This window comes from Euprymna scolopes, chromosome 11 (assembly GCF_053919585.1).
Source record: "Euprymna scolopes isolate OS-2025 chromosome 11, ASM5391958v1, whole genome shotgun sequence".
NCBI classification, from domain to species: domain Eukaryota; kingdom Metazoa; phylum Mollusca; class Cephalopoda; order Sepiida; family Sepiolidae; genus Euprymna; species Euprymna scolopes.
Window position 1 is genome coordinate 138,974,030 of NC_136492.1, and position 18,802 is coordinate 138,992,831.

General features: G+C 34.1%; 1 protein-coding gene across 1 annotated transcript in view; it reads right to left on the reverse strand.

Moving 5' to 3' along the window:
- Positions 1-18,802, reverse strand: part of LOC145288248 (uncharacterized) — a 600,777-nt gene that overhangs the window by 109,395 nt on the left and 472,580 nt on the right. Inside the window, exons 5-6 of the mRNA XM_080136286.1 lie at positions 5,794-5,848; positions 2,090-2,179 (exon numbers count right to left, since the gene is read on the reverse strand). Coding sequence (XP_079992412.1) covers positions 2,090-2,179; positions 5,794-5,848 — 145 coding nt within the window. The remainder of the gene's footprint in view (positions 1-2,089; positions 2,180-5,793; positions 5,849-18,802) is intronic.

Genomic DNA, 18,802 nt, shown 5'->3' on the forward strand with positions numbered 1-18,802 from the left:
CAGAAATCAGAGGCCTACAGTATTAATGCTGGAATCCCTCAGGGGTCCATCCTGGGTCCAACTCTTTTCCTCATCTACATCAATGACCTCCCTAAACACATACTTACATCATTCGTTGACATCTATGCTGATGACACGACCATCTATGGCAACACATCAAAGGCCGTAAATGACAAAGCTCTCTCTAATTCTCTCTCCTCTGATCTTGAGCATGTGGTACAATGGGGAAAGAGGTGGCTGGTCACTTTTAATGCATCTAAAACCAAGCTTCTATCTTTACATCATCAACGCTCTGATCCCCATCTGGCATCAATTGAAATGGATGGCTCTCGTCTTGGAGAGGCTCCATGTTTTGACAAGCTTCTGGGTTTGACCTTTACTCCTGATCTGAAATGGAATACGTACATCAAATCTGTTGCCAGGGACGCTGGGAAAATGGTGGGATCCTTCTACCGCTCCAGAAGATATCTCACTACTGATGCAATTCTCTATCTTTATAAAAGCCAAGTACGTCCAAGGATGGAGTACTGCTGCCACATCTGGGCAGAAGCTGCTAAAAACAGCCTATCCTGCCTTGACAGAATACAAAATAGACTTTGTGGTTTAGTGGGGGATGCCCTTTTCTCTTCCCTGCAACCTCTCTCTCACAGAAGAGACGTTGCAAGCATGTCTTTGTTTTATCGCTATTTCCATGGCAGGTGCTCGTCTGAGCTCCAATCCCTCGTCCCCCCTCACCAATCTTTCACAAGAAACACCTGTCTGGATAAAACTACTGTCAATAATTTTCCCCACTCTTTATCTGTGCCTAAATCCAAACGTAGATTCCATGAGCAAAGCTTCTTTCTTAGAACTGCACACCAGTGGAACTCTCTGCTGCTTGCCTGTTTCCCACCTGACTACAACTTGGACGTCTTCAAGTCCAACATAAACAAACTCCTGACAAACCGCCCTCTTAAGTAAGACACTCTATCAAAACCCCCAATACTAATTATTACTACAATACTATCTCATTGATTACTGTACACGCAATAACCTTTATCCCTGAGTGGCCTTCGGGCTTGATAAGTAGTGACCCCCATGTAAAAAAAAAAAAATAAAATATCTAGGTTGTGAGAGGTAACATTCTTTTTATCGGTACATTTCTCTTCGTTCATTGAAGGTACATATTATAAGTCCATGATTCCACACAAGAACTCTTACCAGCTGGCATTGCTCGTTTATTTCGTTAATTTTGTGAAAAATAAATTTGGAGCATTTTTAAGCGAGAAGGATGTGCGATGGTATTTCTTTTTATTGCCTTGTTTTATTATTATTATCTCTATTAATTATCACTACCATACAAATGCACAGTTTTAATGGCCGCATCTTAACAAAACCAATTCTAGTGTTCAAGTACAACCACTTCTTTTGTGATAATATAATTTTGGGTTTGTATTACAATCCACAAAGGTACAGAAAAGTTGTCAAAAAACAAATATATAACAAATAAATGATAACAAAGGCAAGATAGGTTACTTTTCTAACTAACTGGATAAGTTTTTAATGTTTTTATTAAATATAAAATGCTTATTCGATTTGAAAACCAAGTAATATTAAGCCCTACTGAAGAACAAGAAAAAATGGCCACAATGTTTTTGAAGTTTCGACAAAGACTTCAAAATAAGAAATAAAACAAATGGTGGTAGAAGTCCACCCAATAAATGCTACTGTTACATTTATTGGATGAGTTTCAACCACCATTTTGGTTTATTTCTTATTTTTAAGTGATTATCGGAACTTCAAAGATGTAAGAGATATTCTGGACTTTTTTCTTGTTCTCCACGTTCAATGTTACTTGTTTTTCAAACCGAATAAACATTTTACATTAAATAAAAACACTAAAAACTTATCCAATTAGGTAGAAAAGTAACTTATCTTACCTTTAATAACATTTATTTGTTATATATTTGTTTTCTAACAACTTTTTCGTACCTCTGTGGATTGTAATACAAACCCACAATTTTACATTTAAAAAAAAAAAATTTAGAGATAAAACATAATTCTTATAGTTGTAAAATGCCATACTTCCAATTTAGATGAACATACGTACACATTTTTTTGTTGTAGAGATTTTTGTCCTTCAAATTCTTTCATAATATTTTTTATTTTATCTCGTTGTTCTTGAATCGTGTTTTCCAAGCTGAAATATGCATTGAATTTAGTCATATACATGATTAATTTAATCAAAATAAGAAATATACAAATCAAATTAGTACAAGTCATTTCATGGAAAATTATATAGTTTTAAATAGAGATTTTAATATGAATCTGAATGTTTGTATATACAAAATACCTTAGGTTTCCACCTTTAATTCAATATCAATTCATATCTAATATTTTGATATGAGAGAATGTCACTGCTGAAGCGTGCAAAGACGTATTTAGACACATATGAGGTGCGTTTAATAAATTTCCAGACATTTTTGTACAGACATCCAAAAATAAACATAGACTCTTGAAAATCCAGTATGTTATTGCTATGCATCTTCTGAGATGACTGACTAGTTTTTATGATTTCAAGTTCAAATGAACAGCTGCAGCAGGAATTGGAATACACCCTACTAAAGCCTGATTGTGACAGCTGGTGAATTTCAAAAATGTGATTTGGACGTGAAAACAGTTTAGAAGAATGATATGCAATAAAATTCTGTTTTAAACTTGGAAAAAATGCCACAGAAATGCATGGATTGCTTTTGGATCATCTTGCATGAATTGAGCATCAGTTTTTGAGTGGCATAAAAGATTCAAAGAAGACAAGGTGTCTATGAGGGATGATGAGACATGTGGAAGGAGTAATGGAGTCAGAACACTAGACATGATTAGCCAAATAAAGAATTTCATGGATAAGGATTGTTGTGTGTCTATAGAGACAATAAGTTCACAGTTTGATGTTAGTGTGAGAACTACACACATAATTATTCGCGAGGAACTGAAAATGCAGATGATTTGTGCAAAATTTGTCCTAAGGGAGCCCAAAGAAGATCAGGAAGAAAAACATTGTCATGATAGCAAGGAGGTCGAGTTGATCAATTCAGATTCTGCAATTCTTAATGCTCTGGTGACCTGTGATGACAGCTGGATCTACTGCTATAATCCAGAAACCAAGAGACAGAGTTCCCAGCTGAAGCATTCTGGCTCTCCCAAACCTAAAAAGGCCAAACAGAGCAAATCCACCCAGAAACTTATGATGATCTCTTTTTTGACAGCACGGACATGACGTACATGCACTGGATTCTCACTGGATAGACAGTTGAGGAGATGAAAGAAGCGGTGATGAAGGTCATTGATACACTTACACAAGAAAACTTCCATGGGCCTTCCAGAATTTGCTGGAATGGTACAAGTGACTAGAGTTTCATGTGTGTACTATCAATAAAAGTGCCCATACGAAAAAAAATCTGGAAATTTATTGAAAGCATCTCGCATATGATCAATGGTATAAAATCTCAACGTGTAAATGCAGATAAACCTTTCTAACAATTGCTTAAGAGTCTGACGATTCATCTCTGAAAGTTTCACTTCCAGAGTTTTGTTTTGATGAAGATATTTTTCCATTTTTTCCTGAAACCTTAAACATTTTGGTTGTTTTTGTTATGCTAGTATCTATAAACAAACAATTTGACCTTTTTGAGAGCTTTAGAGATCCATCATTTGAATGAATTTTAATTACTGTTTTATAATGATATTAGAAAAGAATAGAAATTTTAGCAAAATAAATCAATAAATATCATTTAACGCTTTTGTAGATATTTCAAAATGATGTTAACTATTTCTATTATGTTTTTTTTTTACATAGGCATCACCACTTATCAAGGCCAAGAAGCCACTCGAGGATAAGGGTTAAAGAGTGTACAGTAGAAATTGGACAATATAGTAACCGTTAGTAATGGAGATTCGGTGAATTTGTTAACTTATATGGAACGGCTCATCAAAAACTTGTTTACGTTAGACTTGAAGACAACTATATTGTAGTCAGCTGGAAAGCAGAAAAATGAAAGACAATTCCATAGGTGTGCAGTTCTAAGAAAGAAGCTTTGCTCATGGAATCTACGTTTAGGTTTAGGTACAGATAAAGAGTGGGGGAAATTAGTGATAGTGTTTTCTGCTAGATGGGTGTTTCTTGTGAAAGTTTGGGGAGGGGGGGACCATAGAATAGAGCTCAGCCGAGCAGTTGCCATGAAAATAATGATAAAACAGAGACAAACTCACATCTCTTCTGTGAGAAAGAGGTTGCAGGGAAGAGAAAAGGACACCCCCCACAAGGCTACAAAGTCTATTTTGAACTCTATCAAGGCAGGATAAGTCCTTTCTAGCAGCTCCTGCCCAGATGTGGCAACAGTACTCCATCCTTAGACGTACCTGGCTCTTATATAGATAGAGAATTGCATCAGCAGTGAGATATCTACTGGATCGATAGAAGGATCCCACCATTTTTCCAGTGGCCTTGGCAACGGATTTAATGTATGTGTTCCATTTAAGATCAGGAGTAAAGGTCAAGCTCAGAAGCTTATCAAACATGAGGCCTCCCAGGACGAGAGCCATTCATTTCAATTGATGCCAGATGGGGATCAGAGCGTTGATGATGTAAAGATAAAAGCTTGGTTTTAAATGCATTAAAAGTAACAAGCCACCTCTTTCCCCATTGTACCACTTGCTCAAGATCAGAGGAGAGAGAATCAGAGAGAACTTGGTCATTTACGGTCTCAGATGTGCTACTATAGATATTAGTGTCATCAGCATAGATGTCTATGAATGATGTAAGGATGTGATTTGGAAGATTATTAATATAGATCAGGAAGAGAGTTGGGCCCAGGATGGTCCCCTGCGAGACTCCAGCATTAATACTAAGAGCTTCTGATTTCTGCCCATCAACCACTACTCTTATGAACCTATCAGAGAGAAACAATTTAATAACTGAGAAAACATTATGTACTCGTGCATTATATATGCTTACATGTATATTTTTGCCACATGCACAAGTTGCATAAGCATTTGCATATATTTTCCAGAACATCTATATAAAGTGATAAACATAAGCAAATATAAAATACATATTAATCGATTTCTACTGAACATATTTAACAAACAAAAAAGTGTTGATTTATAAAACCTGATTTAAAATATAGGGTTTACAAGAAAAAAAAGGAAAAACAATCATAAAATACGAATACATTCATTAATAAAGGATATGCCTACAATAATATGAGAAACATGTTCATTTGTCAATTCTTGTGTCCACTAGTTACTTGCTATTAGATCTTGGAACATGTAATTTGATATTGCTGCCTATGCAAATTGACAAAAAGAGGTCATATTTATGGTTTTTCTTATAAAGAATTCCCATAAAACCGTAATAACTGAATTGTTCTATTTCTGATTTAATGAAAATTAAACCATAGGTAAATGATATCAAACTAGCCATATTTTCAAAATTCGAGAAATGTTTGATCATTTTAAGACACACCAATAAGATCTCAACTTCACAGAATAATTATGTTCTATGTCCATAACTTCAGTTATGTCACATTTCACCATCACATGTTTTGTAGTATTTTCAGATTCAATATTTTTCATCTATCGATGAGCCTATGAAATATAAATCTGCCATTGTATATATATTCCAGGTAGTTTATGCTCATTTTAAACTTTTATTACTCTATGTTTTGTTTTGGAATTAACAATATTAATAATGACATTCTTTTCCTAAAGCTTTAAGAATAAAACATGAAAAAATATGAAAAATACCATAATTACCTTTCAGCTTGACATTGCGTTTGAGAAACTTTATGATAACCAACGTTTACCGTTTCTGCAATACAATTAATAATGCATAACTTCATTTCTATCGAAATACGGATTACTTATACATGTTGCAAAAATATTTCCTGTCTCAAAGTTATATCAGCTCATTTATGTATGTATGTATGTATGTATGTATATAATTCAAGGTTAATATTTTCCAGAGGTAAAGTAACCAATCAAGTTTTAACAAGGTTAATACATTAATACAGGAGTGCTCAATACCGAAGAATGGCAAGATATACTTTCTATTTGTTTTATATAAGTATTAATATGTCGCTACACTTTCATGAGAATGTTTTGGTCAGCTAGTTGCTAGTAAGTAGAGATCTCTTCAGGCGATACAGCTTATATGAAAGCTAAGTCTGTAATGTATTACAGACTTAGCATTTTTATAAGCTGTATCGCTTGAAGAGATCTCTAGTAGCTAGTAACAAGCTAACCGAAACATTCTCATGAATGTGTAGCGACATATTTGTGCATTTAAAAACATTTTGCCCTCATGTTGTAAAGGCTTTTTTAAGAATGACAAGAAAATTAAAAAAGTAGCACAGACGAGAAAAGTTTTATTTTGAGGACATTGAAAATTTGGTAAATCAGAATTTGAAAAAGTCTTCACAACTCGAAGATGAAATGTAAAGAGGGCATTTGGAGTTTTCATCTTTCTAGTTTTCTCTCATTCTGCCGGATTTATTTATTATAATTAAATGGATGCATAGTAAAAAGTATTTGCTCTTATTTTTCAATTAATTTACTCTCCAATCTAATCAAATGAAAGTTCAACTCAAATAGATTTGATTTATCTACATCTCCATATCCTCACATATTTTCCTTGGTCTGCCCTTGCTAACTGACCACGTTAGTGTTCTACACCTACTAATACAAGAACTCTCATCCATTTTTTCCATTTGACCAAACCAACGGTATCTTGTTTTGCATGCATCTTCCTAATACTGTCTAGATTCAGTCTTCTCTGACATCATTGGTCTATTTTTAAGATTTACATCACACATCCATCATATCATTAACATATCATTTCTCTCCTTGAAACACATATCCCCAAGTCTTACAAACAAAGTTTCACTTTCATATGTTACAAACACATGCCTAATAGACTATTCTTTTGGTCAATTTTGGGATGCTTTCCAACACTACAGCCACTGATCATCACTTTAGTCTTGGTAGCATCTACTCTCAGACCTTTACTTTCCATAGTATTCCTTCAAGTTTTAAACCTAACATGTACACCTTCCATTGATTTACAGGCAAGTATTAAATTGTAAGTATAAATTATCTCTTCTGGACAATTCATACAAAAATCCGTAAACAATGATTTTCAAACACAAATGAAAAGCAACTGACTTAGTACAGATTCCTCATCTGTGTTGTTAATTCTAACATCACATTGAGTAGTTCTGTAGATTGCTTGAACAACTTTCACCAACCACTTACTTGCCTCAAATTTATACAAAGTATACTTGATAACAGCTTTTGACTCTTTGTCAAAATTTTTCTCTTAATCAACAAAAACAAACTCGTTTTCTTGCCATCCAGAAGTTGATCTTACATTTGTCTCAGGATCAGTGATACCTCACCTAATTAGAAAACCCAATTGCGTTTTATTTATGTTTACTGATCTCTGCTCAATTATTCTCTCAAATACTTCCAAAACCATGAAGCCTATGTAATTACCTCTATCCAAAGATCCTAATTTACCCTTGTAGCAGTTCACAATTGTACTAAGATCTTAGTCTTTTGGAACTATCCTTTTATGACCTGGTGTTTCAGTTCTGTGATCAATACTCCAGTCTTCATTGTTTCTCTAACATCACTTTAGAGTCCTGCAAGGTATTACTATAATTAACAAATATATGTTCTCCTGAGTAACATATTTTTGCTAGTGAATGTTATACTTATTTAAAAATGTTTAATTATTGAATACAATAGAAAATATGTATATATTCACAAAATTAATAAATTATTAACTAACACAGATCAAGCAAACCATAGAGAAGTTTGACTGTGGGATATACCTACTTCTTCTCAACAAGGGGTGTAGTAATCCAACCATTAAAAATCTAGGCTGATATCTGACAAGTAGGATTTTACACTCACTAGGACGATAATAATAATAATAAACTTTCATTTTTTAGAAAGCTGAGTTCGGATATGTTTAATTGATGAGCTTAAAGGAGGGCAGAACTCGAGTTTTGAACTTCTGGTTTGCGGCTTTCATAGATTGTTTGAGAGCAACAGCATTATTTAATTGTAGAAATATATATATATATATATATATATATATATATATATAGTAATTTATAAAATATATATGGCGATTAAGCTTAATCGCCATATATATTTTATAAATTACTAACTAGCTCTACCTACATATTGAGCACTTTTGAAGTAAATACTTAAAGTTTATGCATAAATATATACTTTCGTATATTAATTTTATGTAAGTAAATGAAGTAGTTATATATATATATATATATATATATATATATATATATATATATATATATATATATATATAATTATTTCCACAATGCATGTGTGTGTGCTTAAAACATGAAATGAAGTTACAATGATTAAGGTTGGCTTTAAAAATTGATATATATATATTTTCCAATTTTTCTAATAATTGTTCTAGTTCCAAAATCCAAAAAATAATAAATGTTCCATGTGTATTTCAAGTACTTTCAATTCTTGGTCGAATCATCTTCAATGACAAAATCAATGAATCAAAAAAAAAAAAAACTAGATAAACAAGAAAGTTTCAGAACAATGAGCCACATGCCAAATGGTTAAACGTCGACAATAAAGTAATCTTAGTTCCAGTTTATATTTTCTGTTCAAGGCGAGCAACAGAATTAACATCCAGGAATAAATTTTATCTACATTGAACATTTAAGAATATTTTCACAAGTTTCGAATGTAAAGTTATTTATTGCAGGATTTCATTTTTTTTTTTAAATTAATTTCAGAATGTAATATTTTTATGTTGTTAACTGAATATATATACATTAAGATTTACTTAAATCTATAAAATGTAAACTGTTAACCAGTTCACACAGGTTAAATTTCCGAACACATGTTTAAATAAAGATGTGATGATTACATTAAAAAAAAAACAAAGTTGTGAAAATCAGGTATAAAGAGGAAAGAGGGAAATAAACAAAGGAGAAGAAAATCTTAAAAGATAAAATCTGGTTTCTATAGGAAGACAAACTCTAGTTGTAAAAAAATAAAGAAAAATAAGACACATAAATCTGTGGGTAGAGATCTTATCAGTATGAATATTCTCACTTGCAAAGGTTATTCACTGTTTGTTAAATGCTGTGGAATCTCAAGAGATGAGATTTCTGCATAAGTTCATCAATCATTTAGAAAAGGTTTAGGAGGTGGTTGGAAATATACGAAAAAAGAGGAAAAATGCAAATTGAAATCAAATACAAAAGAAAGATCAAGGACTTATAAAAACTTTTTTCCTTTCAAATCTTTTCTATTAGACTTGATGTTTTATAACTAGAAAATCCATTTTCCTGTTTCTTTTATTTTTTCCCCTTTAAAGTGAAAGTGTTTTTAATAAAGGGTTTCTCAAGTAAAAGAATTTTCAATTAGATGCAGTTTTAAGAACGGAAATTGATAACATTGCTCTTCAGTCGAAACATACTTTTTTTTTTTTTTCGTATAAGAAAATTCATCTGCCCAAACAGCTGCCAGTCAATGAAGATTCTAAAACGAGACAATTTAGATTTGAAAACAGATATCCAGTTTCAGGGCAAATTAAAATGGACTTGTATGCAACAAGGTTAATCAATATCATTGCACCATCATCTCACTCTATTAATGTCTCAGGAAATAATTTGTTTGAAACAGTATTAAATCTCAATTACGCTTTTTAAATAATAATAGTAATTTCTAGAAATTAATTATATGCATTTTTAGTATTTAATAATATGAAATTTGAAGCATAATATTTTATTACATTTACATCATAAGTGATTCATGTGTTTCCATATATTTTACAGCTAATGAAAACTCTTACATAAAAAAAGTTGGTAAAATAGAAAGTATCCACTTACTCATGGCTGCCGTTTCTGAAATTGGAAACTTAGAACAGTGTTTATCTCCAAACAATCTCCCACTGCAGGATTTTTGTTTTCTTTGCCAATTCATAATTTGTTTTATTAGTAACACATAATAAAATGTTTTTTATAAGTGGATTTTTTTGTTTTGAAGATATCTTTTAACAAACATTCAAATCAAACATTTTTTTTTTTTAAATTGGAATGCTTTTCTTTTGTCTTTTTGGAAAATATTGTCTTTTTGGAAAATATTTTAAAAGATAGTTTAATAGTATTTTTTTATAAATAGAAATTAAAAAAAATTTAAATATATTACAAATTCATTTTTTATATAGTCTGACACATTAAGCAATATAATAACAATGTATTCATTAGGGAACATTTTGAAAGAAATTGTCATTTATTCGACAGTGCCAAAGAAATTCTTGTAGATGACTTGTGGAAGTTTTCATGACCAATTCCTCGCGTTGCTCCAAATTTGATTTTGCAGGTTATCTTCACACAGTTTGTGCGGATTTTAGGATTGTAGAGATCCACAAAGTTGTATCAGTTGTTTACCACAGCATGCTCCAGTAGGGCATTATAGGCCCACCAGCCATCCATCACAATGCATGTGCTTGGATGCACGCAGCAGCCAATGATGGGTAAAAGAGTTGATGCATCTTTTCGACAAACACTGTCACATTCATGTATCACTCGATCATGCCAAGAACCCACCGGCCATTTTTAAATATGCAGTGATGCATAAATTTACTTTCATCAATTTCCACAACTTGACCAGAATTACTGATCTTCATACTATTGTCAATCAGAGACATTGTGCAAATGTGACAAATATAATTATACAAATTCATGAAACTGCAGGTTCTCTGGAAACGTACACTTCTAAAGGTCATTAACATGCAATTTTTCATCATTTAAGTTAGTATTAAATTTTAACATTCATTAAAACGAACTCAAGTCATTTACTTTTGTTATGGCTGCATTTTGGAAGTTACCAATTAAATATTTTCCATTTCTCAATTAGAAATACATTGCCCATTGGTATTTATCACAATTTTGTTGATTGGCAATTAAGCCATGGCATGCTAACCATTTAATTGCTTTAATATTCTCTGCTGTTTTAAAGGTTAGCTTCTTATACAAATATTTAAAAAATAATGGTCCAGGTCTGGTAGGACTTCTTTACAAATTTTCTGCATTATTGATTCGCACATGTGCATCCATACACATAAATAGATAAATATACAAACATTTCAGTAACTGTATATAATGGGTCAATACCGACATATACACAGCTATAGGAGTTACCAGTTATTATAACTTACACCAACAAAACACAAACATAAACAATATTTACTCGTACGAAAATGCACATATACATATCAAAACAGGTAGCCACACAAACTCATAGATCAATACAAATATATGTACATGCTTTCCAATACAAACATATACATCATACATACATGAATACAAAACAACAGTGAAATTTTTTGCATCTATGTTTCATTTTTTCAACGTTTTCTAAATTTACAGAATATTTTAGATAATTTCTAGCATGTATAGTTTGTTGTGTTTGCAGTTAATAGAAACTTCTTATCGTTTATTAAGCAACTTCCTCCATCACTGGACCTAATAATCTCTAATATCCTTTTTATGGTTGAAATCACAGATATTTTTGAACAGACAGGATGACGTCTTGAAATAGATACAATGATTACTGGAGTAGACAGGTTAAGTATAGAAAAGATTAATAGCATGGAAAAAAGAAAAACCAAGCTTACATGGTTTACAACACTAACTTGTGGAAATAACTGCCATTAAGAGAGAGTATGTAAGAAGCAACCGATTGTAAATCATGTAGTAAACCTTCTCAGTATCAAAACCATGGTGGAAAGATTAATGCTACAGCATTGCCAGACTTGAGTTCACCGACATGGTGTAAACGTTACATCAACTAACCAGACCCCTCCCCCCATTTTTTTTACTTATATTCACCTCAAACAAGGCACCGAGATGTAAGAGACTACTGTGAATATAGGGCCATATTTATGGAGACATTGTAAGTGAGAATTGTGCAGTGAGATGTTTGTTCTCATTATATTTAAATTTCATGTTTGTACAGTTGAAGAAACATGGATCAGGGAAACAGTTCAAGAAAAAACTATCAAAGTAGAAAGTTTTCTTGCATTTGGGCACCTCTACAGTGAAAGAGTGTGATTTTGCTGATTGTGGGGTTGATAAGGCATATTTATGTTGAATGGTACACAAGTAAGTTTTAGGTCAGGGAATCAGTATCTTTAGACAACCTGATCTGGTAGCACTTGTGCAATCTGGTGAATAAAATAATAATATTCAATCAGGATGAAGACAATGTTCTTCCATAAAAATCTAATGTTTATCAGTAGAATCAACGAATAAATAAGAATCAAAGAATAAATAGCATCGTTTAAAATGCAATATCATTCATTAAATTTCCACTAGAAATTTTATGGCTCAGTTGGTAGAGTGCCAGACGTCAATTACTGGTGTCCTGATGTCGAATCGCTCTAGTTTTATCCATACTGATGAATCGTAGAGATGAGGAAACATATGTTTATGAATAACTTAATTTATATATATGTGGGTGTGTGTTCAACATATCATTATATATAAATAGTGATATTTATTGAATGATTACTCGATTCTGTAGATATAATCAATACAAATAACACTTAAAAGCTAAAATTGCAGATGTTTTCTCATATAAAACTATAGACAGTTAAAAGCGTTTGTATAGAGTGACACCTTTACTGGGGATTGATTTAATGGTGAAATAAAAAACAAGAATGAAAAAAAAAGAAAGAATTATTCCAAATTTTCCTTGGCTGAACATTGTAATTATTATATTTCATCCTAATTAATTAAACACTTACAAGTTTCAGGTGTGGTTTGTATTGCTAATGAATGTATTCGAACCACACCTGGATGAAGCTGAGAGAAAACAACTTCTTCTTCTTCATTATGAGTTCTCTGATTTTTGTTTATCATAAAACAGAACAAAAAAGATCCGACTTTGATTACAGACACATTGGCTTTTTTTTATTTCATTAATTTACAGTGCAGGTGGCATTGCATTTTCCCCATCTAAAAAATAGTGTTTGCAAAGCTAACAAAGTTGGCTAAGCTGCACAAATTTACAATAATATTTAGAGATTTCTTTAAAGCATTCTGAAACAATTACATGAAAATCATAAAATAAATGTAAGCATCTATTATTAAATTAAAGTTTAGACAACAAACGTTGTGTCAGTAAGGCTTTTTCCTATATACTCTACATAAAATACATTCTAAAATATACTTTAGTTTATGGATTGAGTTATGTTTTTAAAAGATTCTAATTTAACTGTTTAAACTAGCTGTAATTTGTAATTAACTGAACTCACTCGCCTCTCTCTTATGTATTTCTTTTGACCCTTTCACTTTATGTCGATTTAACCAAGCTCTAATATTTCTTAGTTACCTTTTTTTTAGTATTGCCATCTAATTGACATTCATGCATCTGTACATACCACAGATTAGATAGGAAAATAATTCTCTTTACTTCTGTAACCTTGAAGGACCGATGATAATTAAGACAATTAAACATATTTATAGAAATACAGAAGCAGAATGTTACAAAAAGTATACATCCGATACCGTGGCTATGGCTACCAGTAATGAACTGCTACAACACTTAGTTGTAACTCTATTCATAGTGTTTAGCAGAGTCCATTCCTGAAATAGAATAGATAAATACACCACAATATAACACTCCCTTTTTTAGACTTATGTTGTATAAAGTCAACATTTTTAACACTTTCGGTTGACTGCCATGAAGTCTGTTTTCTTTTTATTTTAAATGTTTGCTTTTCCGAAACAAATTGTGGGATTTGTAATTCTAACGTGTCAAACATGACTCTCATCAGTTTTTCTTCTGTGGTATTGTCCTCTATATCATTTGAATAGCTATTTCTCATTTGATTAGTGTCTTTTTTGAGTAAATTTAGATTCTCTTCATCAGGTAAAGCATATTCCAAATTATTTCATACACAATTTCGGTTTCCAAAAATGATTTGTTATTTCTGAATATTTGAAAAAAAAAAAATCCTATTCCCCAAAACGTTCTTTTGTGAGATTTATTTTACATTCTGTTTTTTTTTTTCTTATCAGACGTTTTGGTCTTTCTTGTGAATATAACTTCTGCTGGTGACATGCAAGTTGGAACATTATTATTTAGGGTCATTCTATACACTAGTAAAAAATCCTGAATTAATTTTTTTTTAATGCTCTTTTAAAGGTACCATCAAATCATTCAGCCTAACCATTGCTTCTTGCATGATATGATGCAATTGTTTCACTAAAATCAACTGACAAAACATTTTGAATTCATTGGATATAAATTGAGCATCATTATCTAATACTACACAATCCATGACTTAGAAATGTGTCAATTTATGCAAAAGTCAGTGGTGTTTTTGGTTTTGTTTCTGCTTTTACAGGGATGTCACCCCATTATCAAGGTCAAAAAGCCACTAAAGGATGCGGATTAATGAGTGTATGGTGGTCACTGAGACAACAGCATAGTGATTGTTAGTGGTAGAAATTGGGTAAAATTTGCTTACTTAAGGAGACGGCTCAGTAATAACTTGTTTACATTTTACTTGAAGATGACCATATTGTAGTCAGCTAGAAAGCAGGCCAGCGGGACAGTTTCACAGACAGGCTGTTCTGGAAAAGAAGTTTTGTTTATAGAATCTATTTTTAGATTTAGGCACAGGTAGAGTGGGGGAAATTGTTAATAGTGGTTGTAGCTAGACAAGCGATTTTTGTGAAGGTTTGGCAGGGGGGCGGCCATATGTTGAAGCTCAGATGAGCACTTACCATGAAAATAACAAAAGAACAAAGACAGGCTTGCAACGTCTCTTCTGTGGGAAAGAGATAGTAGGTAAGAGAAAAGAGCATCACATACTAGGTTTTGAAGCTGGCTTTGTCAAGTTAGGAGAGGTTACTGTGAGCAGCTCCTCTCCAAATATGGTAACAGTACTCCATTTTCGGACATATTTGGCTCTTATACAGGTAGAGAGTGAGATACCTTCTGGAGTGGTAGAATGATTTAATCATTTTTCCAGCAACCTTGGCAACTGATTTAATGTAAACCTTCTATTTAAGGCCAGCAGTGAAGGTCAGTTCTTCTTGAAGCAAGGTTCTTTCATATCAATTGAGACTAAATGAAGATCCAAGTGTTCAGGGTGAAAAGATAGAAGCTTGGTTTTGGATGTGCTAAAATTAACCAGCCACTTTTTGTCCCATGCTTAAGGTCTGAGAAGAGATACTCAGAGAGATCTTGATCATTGTTGGCTTTTGAAGCATTGCTATAGATAGTAGTGTTGTCTGTGTAAATGTCAATGAATGAGAATGTGATTTGAAAGATCATTGATGGAAATAAGGAAGAGAGTTGAGCCCAGGATGGACCCTTGATACTTTGAGCTTCATACTTCTGCCCATCGATGATTACTTTTATAAACCTATTGGAGAGAAAGAATTTGATGATTGAAAAGACATTTCCAGATATTCCATAGTGGAAAACTGTGAAGTAGACCTTTATGTCAAACCCTATCAAATACCTTTGCTCTAGAGAGGAAATACTCATAGATTCACTGATCGTATGTGAAATTACAGTCAATACATTAGCAGTAGATCTTGCAGGATGAAAACGGGTCTACTTCACAAGATTTCCAGCTACGGTATAACTGGAAATGTTTTCTCAATCATTAAATCATTTCTCTCCGATAGGCTCATAAGAGTAGTGGTAGATGACAAAAATCAGAGGCCTGCAATATAAATGCTGGAGTCCCTCAGGGGTCAATCCTGGGCCCAACTCTCTTCCTGATCTACATCAATGACCTCCCTAAACACATACTTAAATCATTCGTTGACATCTATGCTGATGACACGACCATCTACGGCAACACATCAAAGGCTGTAAATGACAAAGTTCTCTCTGATTCTCTCTCCTCTGATCTCGAGCGCGTGGTTCAGTGGGGGAAGATGTGGCTGGTTACCTTTAATGCATCCAAAACCAAACTCCTATCCTATCCTTACATCATCAACGCTCTGATCCTCATCTGGCATCAATTGTGATGGATGGCTCTCGTCTGGGTGAGGCCCCGTGTTTTGACAAGCTTCTGGGTTTGACCTTTACTCCTGATCTGAAATGGAACACATACATCAAGTCTGTTGCCACGGTCGCTGGAAAGATGGTGGGATCCTTCTACCGCTCCAGAAGATATCTCACTATTGATGCAATTCTCTATCTATATAAAAGCCAAGTATGTCCAAGGATGGAATACTGTTACCATATCTGGGCAGGAGCTGCTAAAAACAGCCTATCCTGCCTTGACAGAGTACAAAATAGACTTTGTTGCTTAGTGGGGGATGTCCTTTTCTCTACCCTGCAACCTCTCTCCCACAGAAGAGACGTTGCGAGCCTATCCTTGTTTTATCGTTATTTCCATGGCAGGTGCTCGTCTGAACTCCAATCTCTGGTCCCCCCTTGCCAATCTTTCACGAAAAACACCCGTCTAGCTGAATCCACTGTGAAAAATTTTCCCCACACTATATCTGTGCCTAAATCAAAACACGGATTCCATGAACAAAGCTTCTTTCTTAGAACTGCACGCCTGTGGAGCTCTGTTCCGTCTGCCTGCTTCCCACCAGACTACAACTTGGATGTCTTGAAGTCCAACGTTAACAAATTCCTAATGAACCGCTCCCTTAATTAAACATTTCATCAAATCTCCACACTAACGTAATGTACTTGCAATAACCCTTATCCCTGAGTGGCTTCCGGGCCTTGATAAGTGGTGATCACTGTGTAAAAAAAACAAAAAAAAAAAAAAAAAAACATACTGCTTGTCACTAAGTTAGTTGTTTTGTTGTGGTGGTTGACAATTTCTCTGTATAATGCGGAGTCACTCAACTTAGTCATGACACACAGAATTGATCTCAACTGAGATACAGAAGACTAATCTCATCTTTTTTTAATACTGGACAGACTAATGGCGTCTTCCAAGATGTTGAGAAGCATTTCTCTTTTAGGCATTGATTGAATAGCTTTGAAGGTTTGAGTGCTATTTCCAGTTCCAGCTTTTTGAGTACTTTTTTTTTTTATATGGAGTTCACTATTTATCAAGGCCCAATGGCCACTCGGGGATAAGAGTTATTGTGTGTACAGTACTCAATGGGATAGTGTAGCAATAGTATTGGAGAATTGATAAGGTGTCATTACTTAGGGGGGGGCGGTTCATCAGGAATTTGTTTGTGTTGGACTTGAAGACATCCAGGTTGAAGTCGGGAGGGAAACAGGCAAGCGGAAGAGAGTTCCACAGGCATGCAGTTCTAAGAAAGAAGCTTTATTCATGGAATCTACATTTTGATTTAGGCACAGATAAGGAGTGAGGAAAATTATTGACGGTGGTTTCAGCTAGTCAGGTGTTTTTTGAAAAAGATTGGTGAGGGGGGGACCAGAGAATAGAGCTCAGACGAGCACTTTCAATGGAAATAACGATAGAACAAAGACAGGCTCGCTACGTCTCTTCTGTGGGAAAGAGGTTGCAGGGAAGAGAAAAGGGCATCCCCCACTAAGCCACAAAGTCTATTTTGTACTCTATCAAGGCAGGATAGGCTGTTTTTAACAGCTCCTGCCCAGATGTGGCAGCAGTACTCCATCTTTGGACGTACTTGGCTCTTATATAGATAGAGAATTGCATCATTAGTGAGATATCTTCTGGAGCGGTAGAAGGATCCCACCATTTTCCCAGCGACCGTGGCCACAGACTTGATGTAGGTGTTCCATTTAAGATCAGGAGTAAAGGTTAAGCCCAGAAGCTTATCAAAACATGGGGCCTCCCCTAGACGAGAGCCAGCCATTTCAATTGATGCCAGATGTGGATCAGAGCTTTGTATGATTTTTATGATCTAGAGATAGGAGCTTGGTCTTAGATGCATTAAAGGTAACCAGCTACCTCTTTCCCCACTGTATCATGCGCTCAAGATCAGAGAAGAGAGAATCAGAGAGAACATCATCATTTACGCCTTTAATGTGTTGCCATAGATGGTCGTGTCATCAGCATAAATGTCAACAAAGGATTTTATATGTGTTTTGGGAGATCATTGATGTAGATCAGGAAGAGAGTTGGGCCCAGTATGGACCCCTGAGGGACACCAGCATTAATACTGTGGGCCTCTGATTTCTGCCCATCACCACTACTCTTATAAGCCTATCAGAGAGAAATGATTTAATGATCGAGAAAACATTTCCAGTTATACCATAGCTGGAAATCTTGTGTAGTAGGCCTTCATGCCAAACCTTATCGAAGGCCTTTGATATGTCGAGAGCAATTGCCCTAGAAAATAAGCCTTTGTCAAGTGATTCGCTAATACTATGAGATATAACCGTTAGTACATCTGCTGTAGATCTAGCAGAATGGAAACCATATTGCGTGTCACTAAGGAGGTTATTTCTGCTGAGGTGGTTGACTACTTCTCTATGTATTGTGGATTCCAGCAACTTACTCATGACACACAGGAGACTTATTGGTCTGTACTGAGAGGGAGATGACTTTTCACCTGAGTTCTTAAATACAGGGCATACTGATGAGGTTTTCCAGGGTGTTGGGAAGCACTTCTCCTTAAGGCAACACTTAAACAGTTTTGTAAGTATGGGGGCAAGTTCTGGTTGTAATTTTTTTAACACCATTATTGAAATACCGTCAGGACCAGTTGCTTTACTAGAGTCAAGGTTCTTGATTAGCTTGGCAACCTCACGCCCAGATATTTGTATGTTGCAT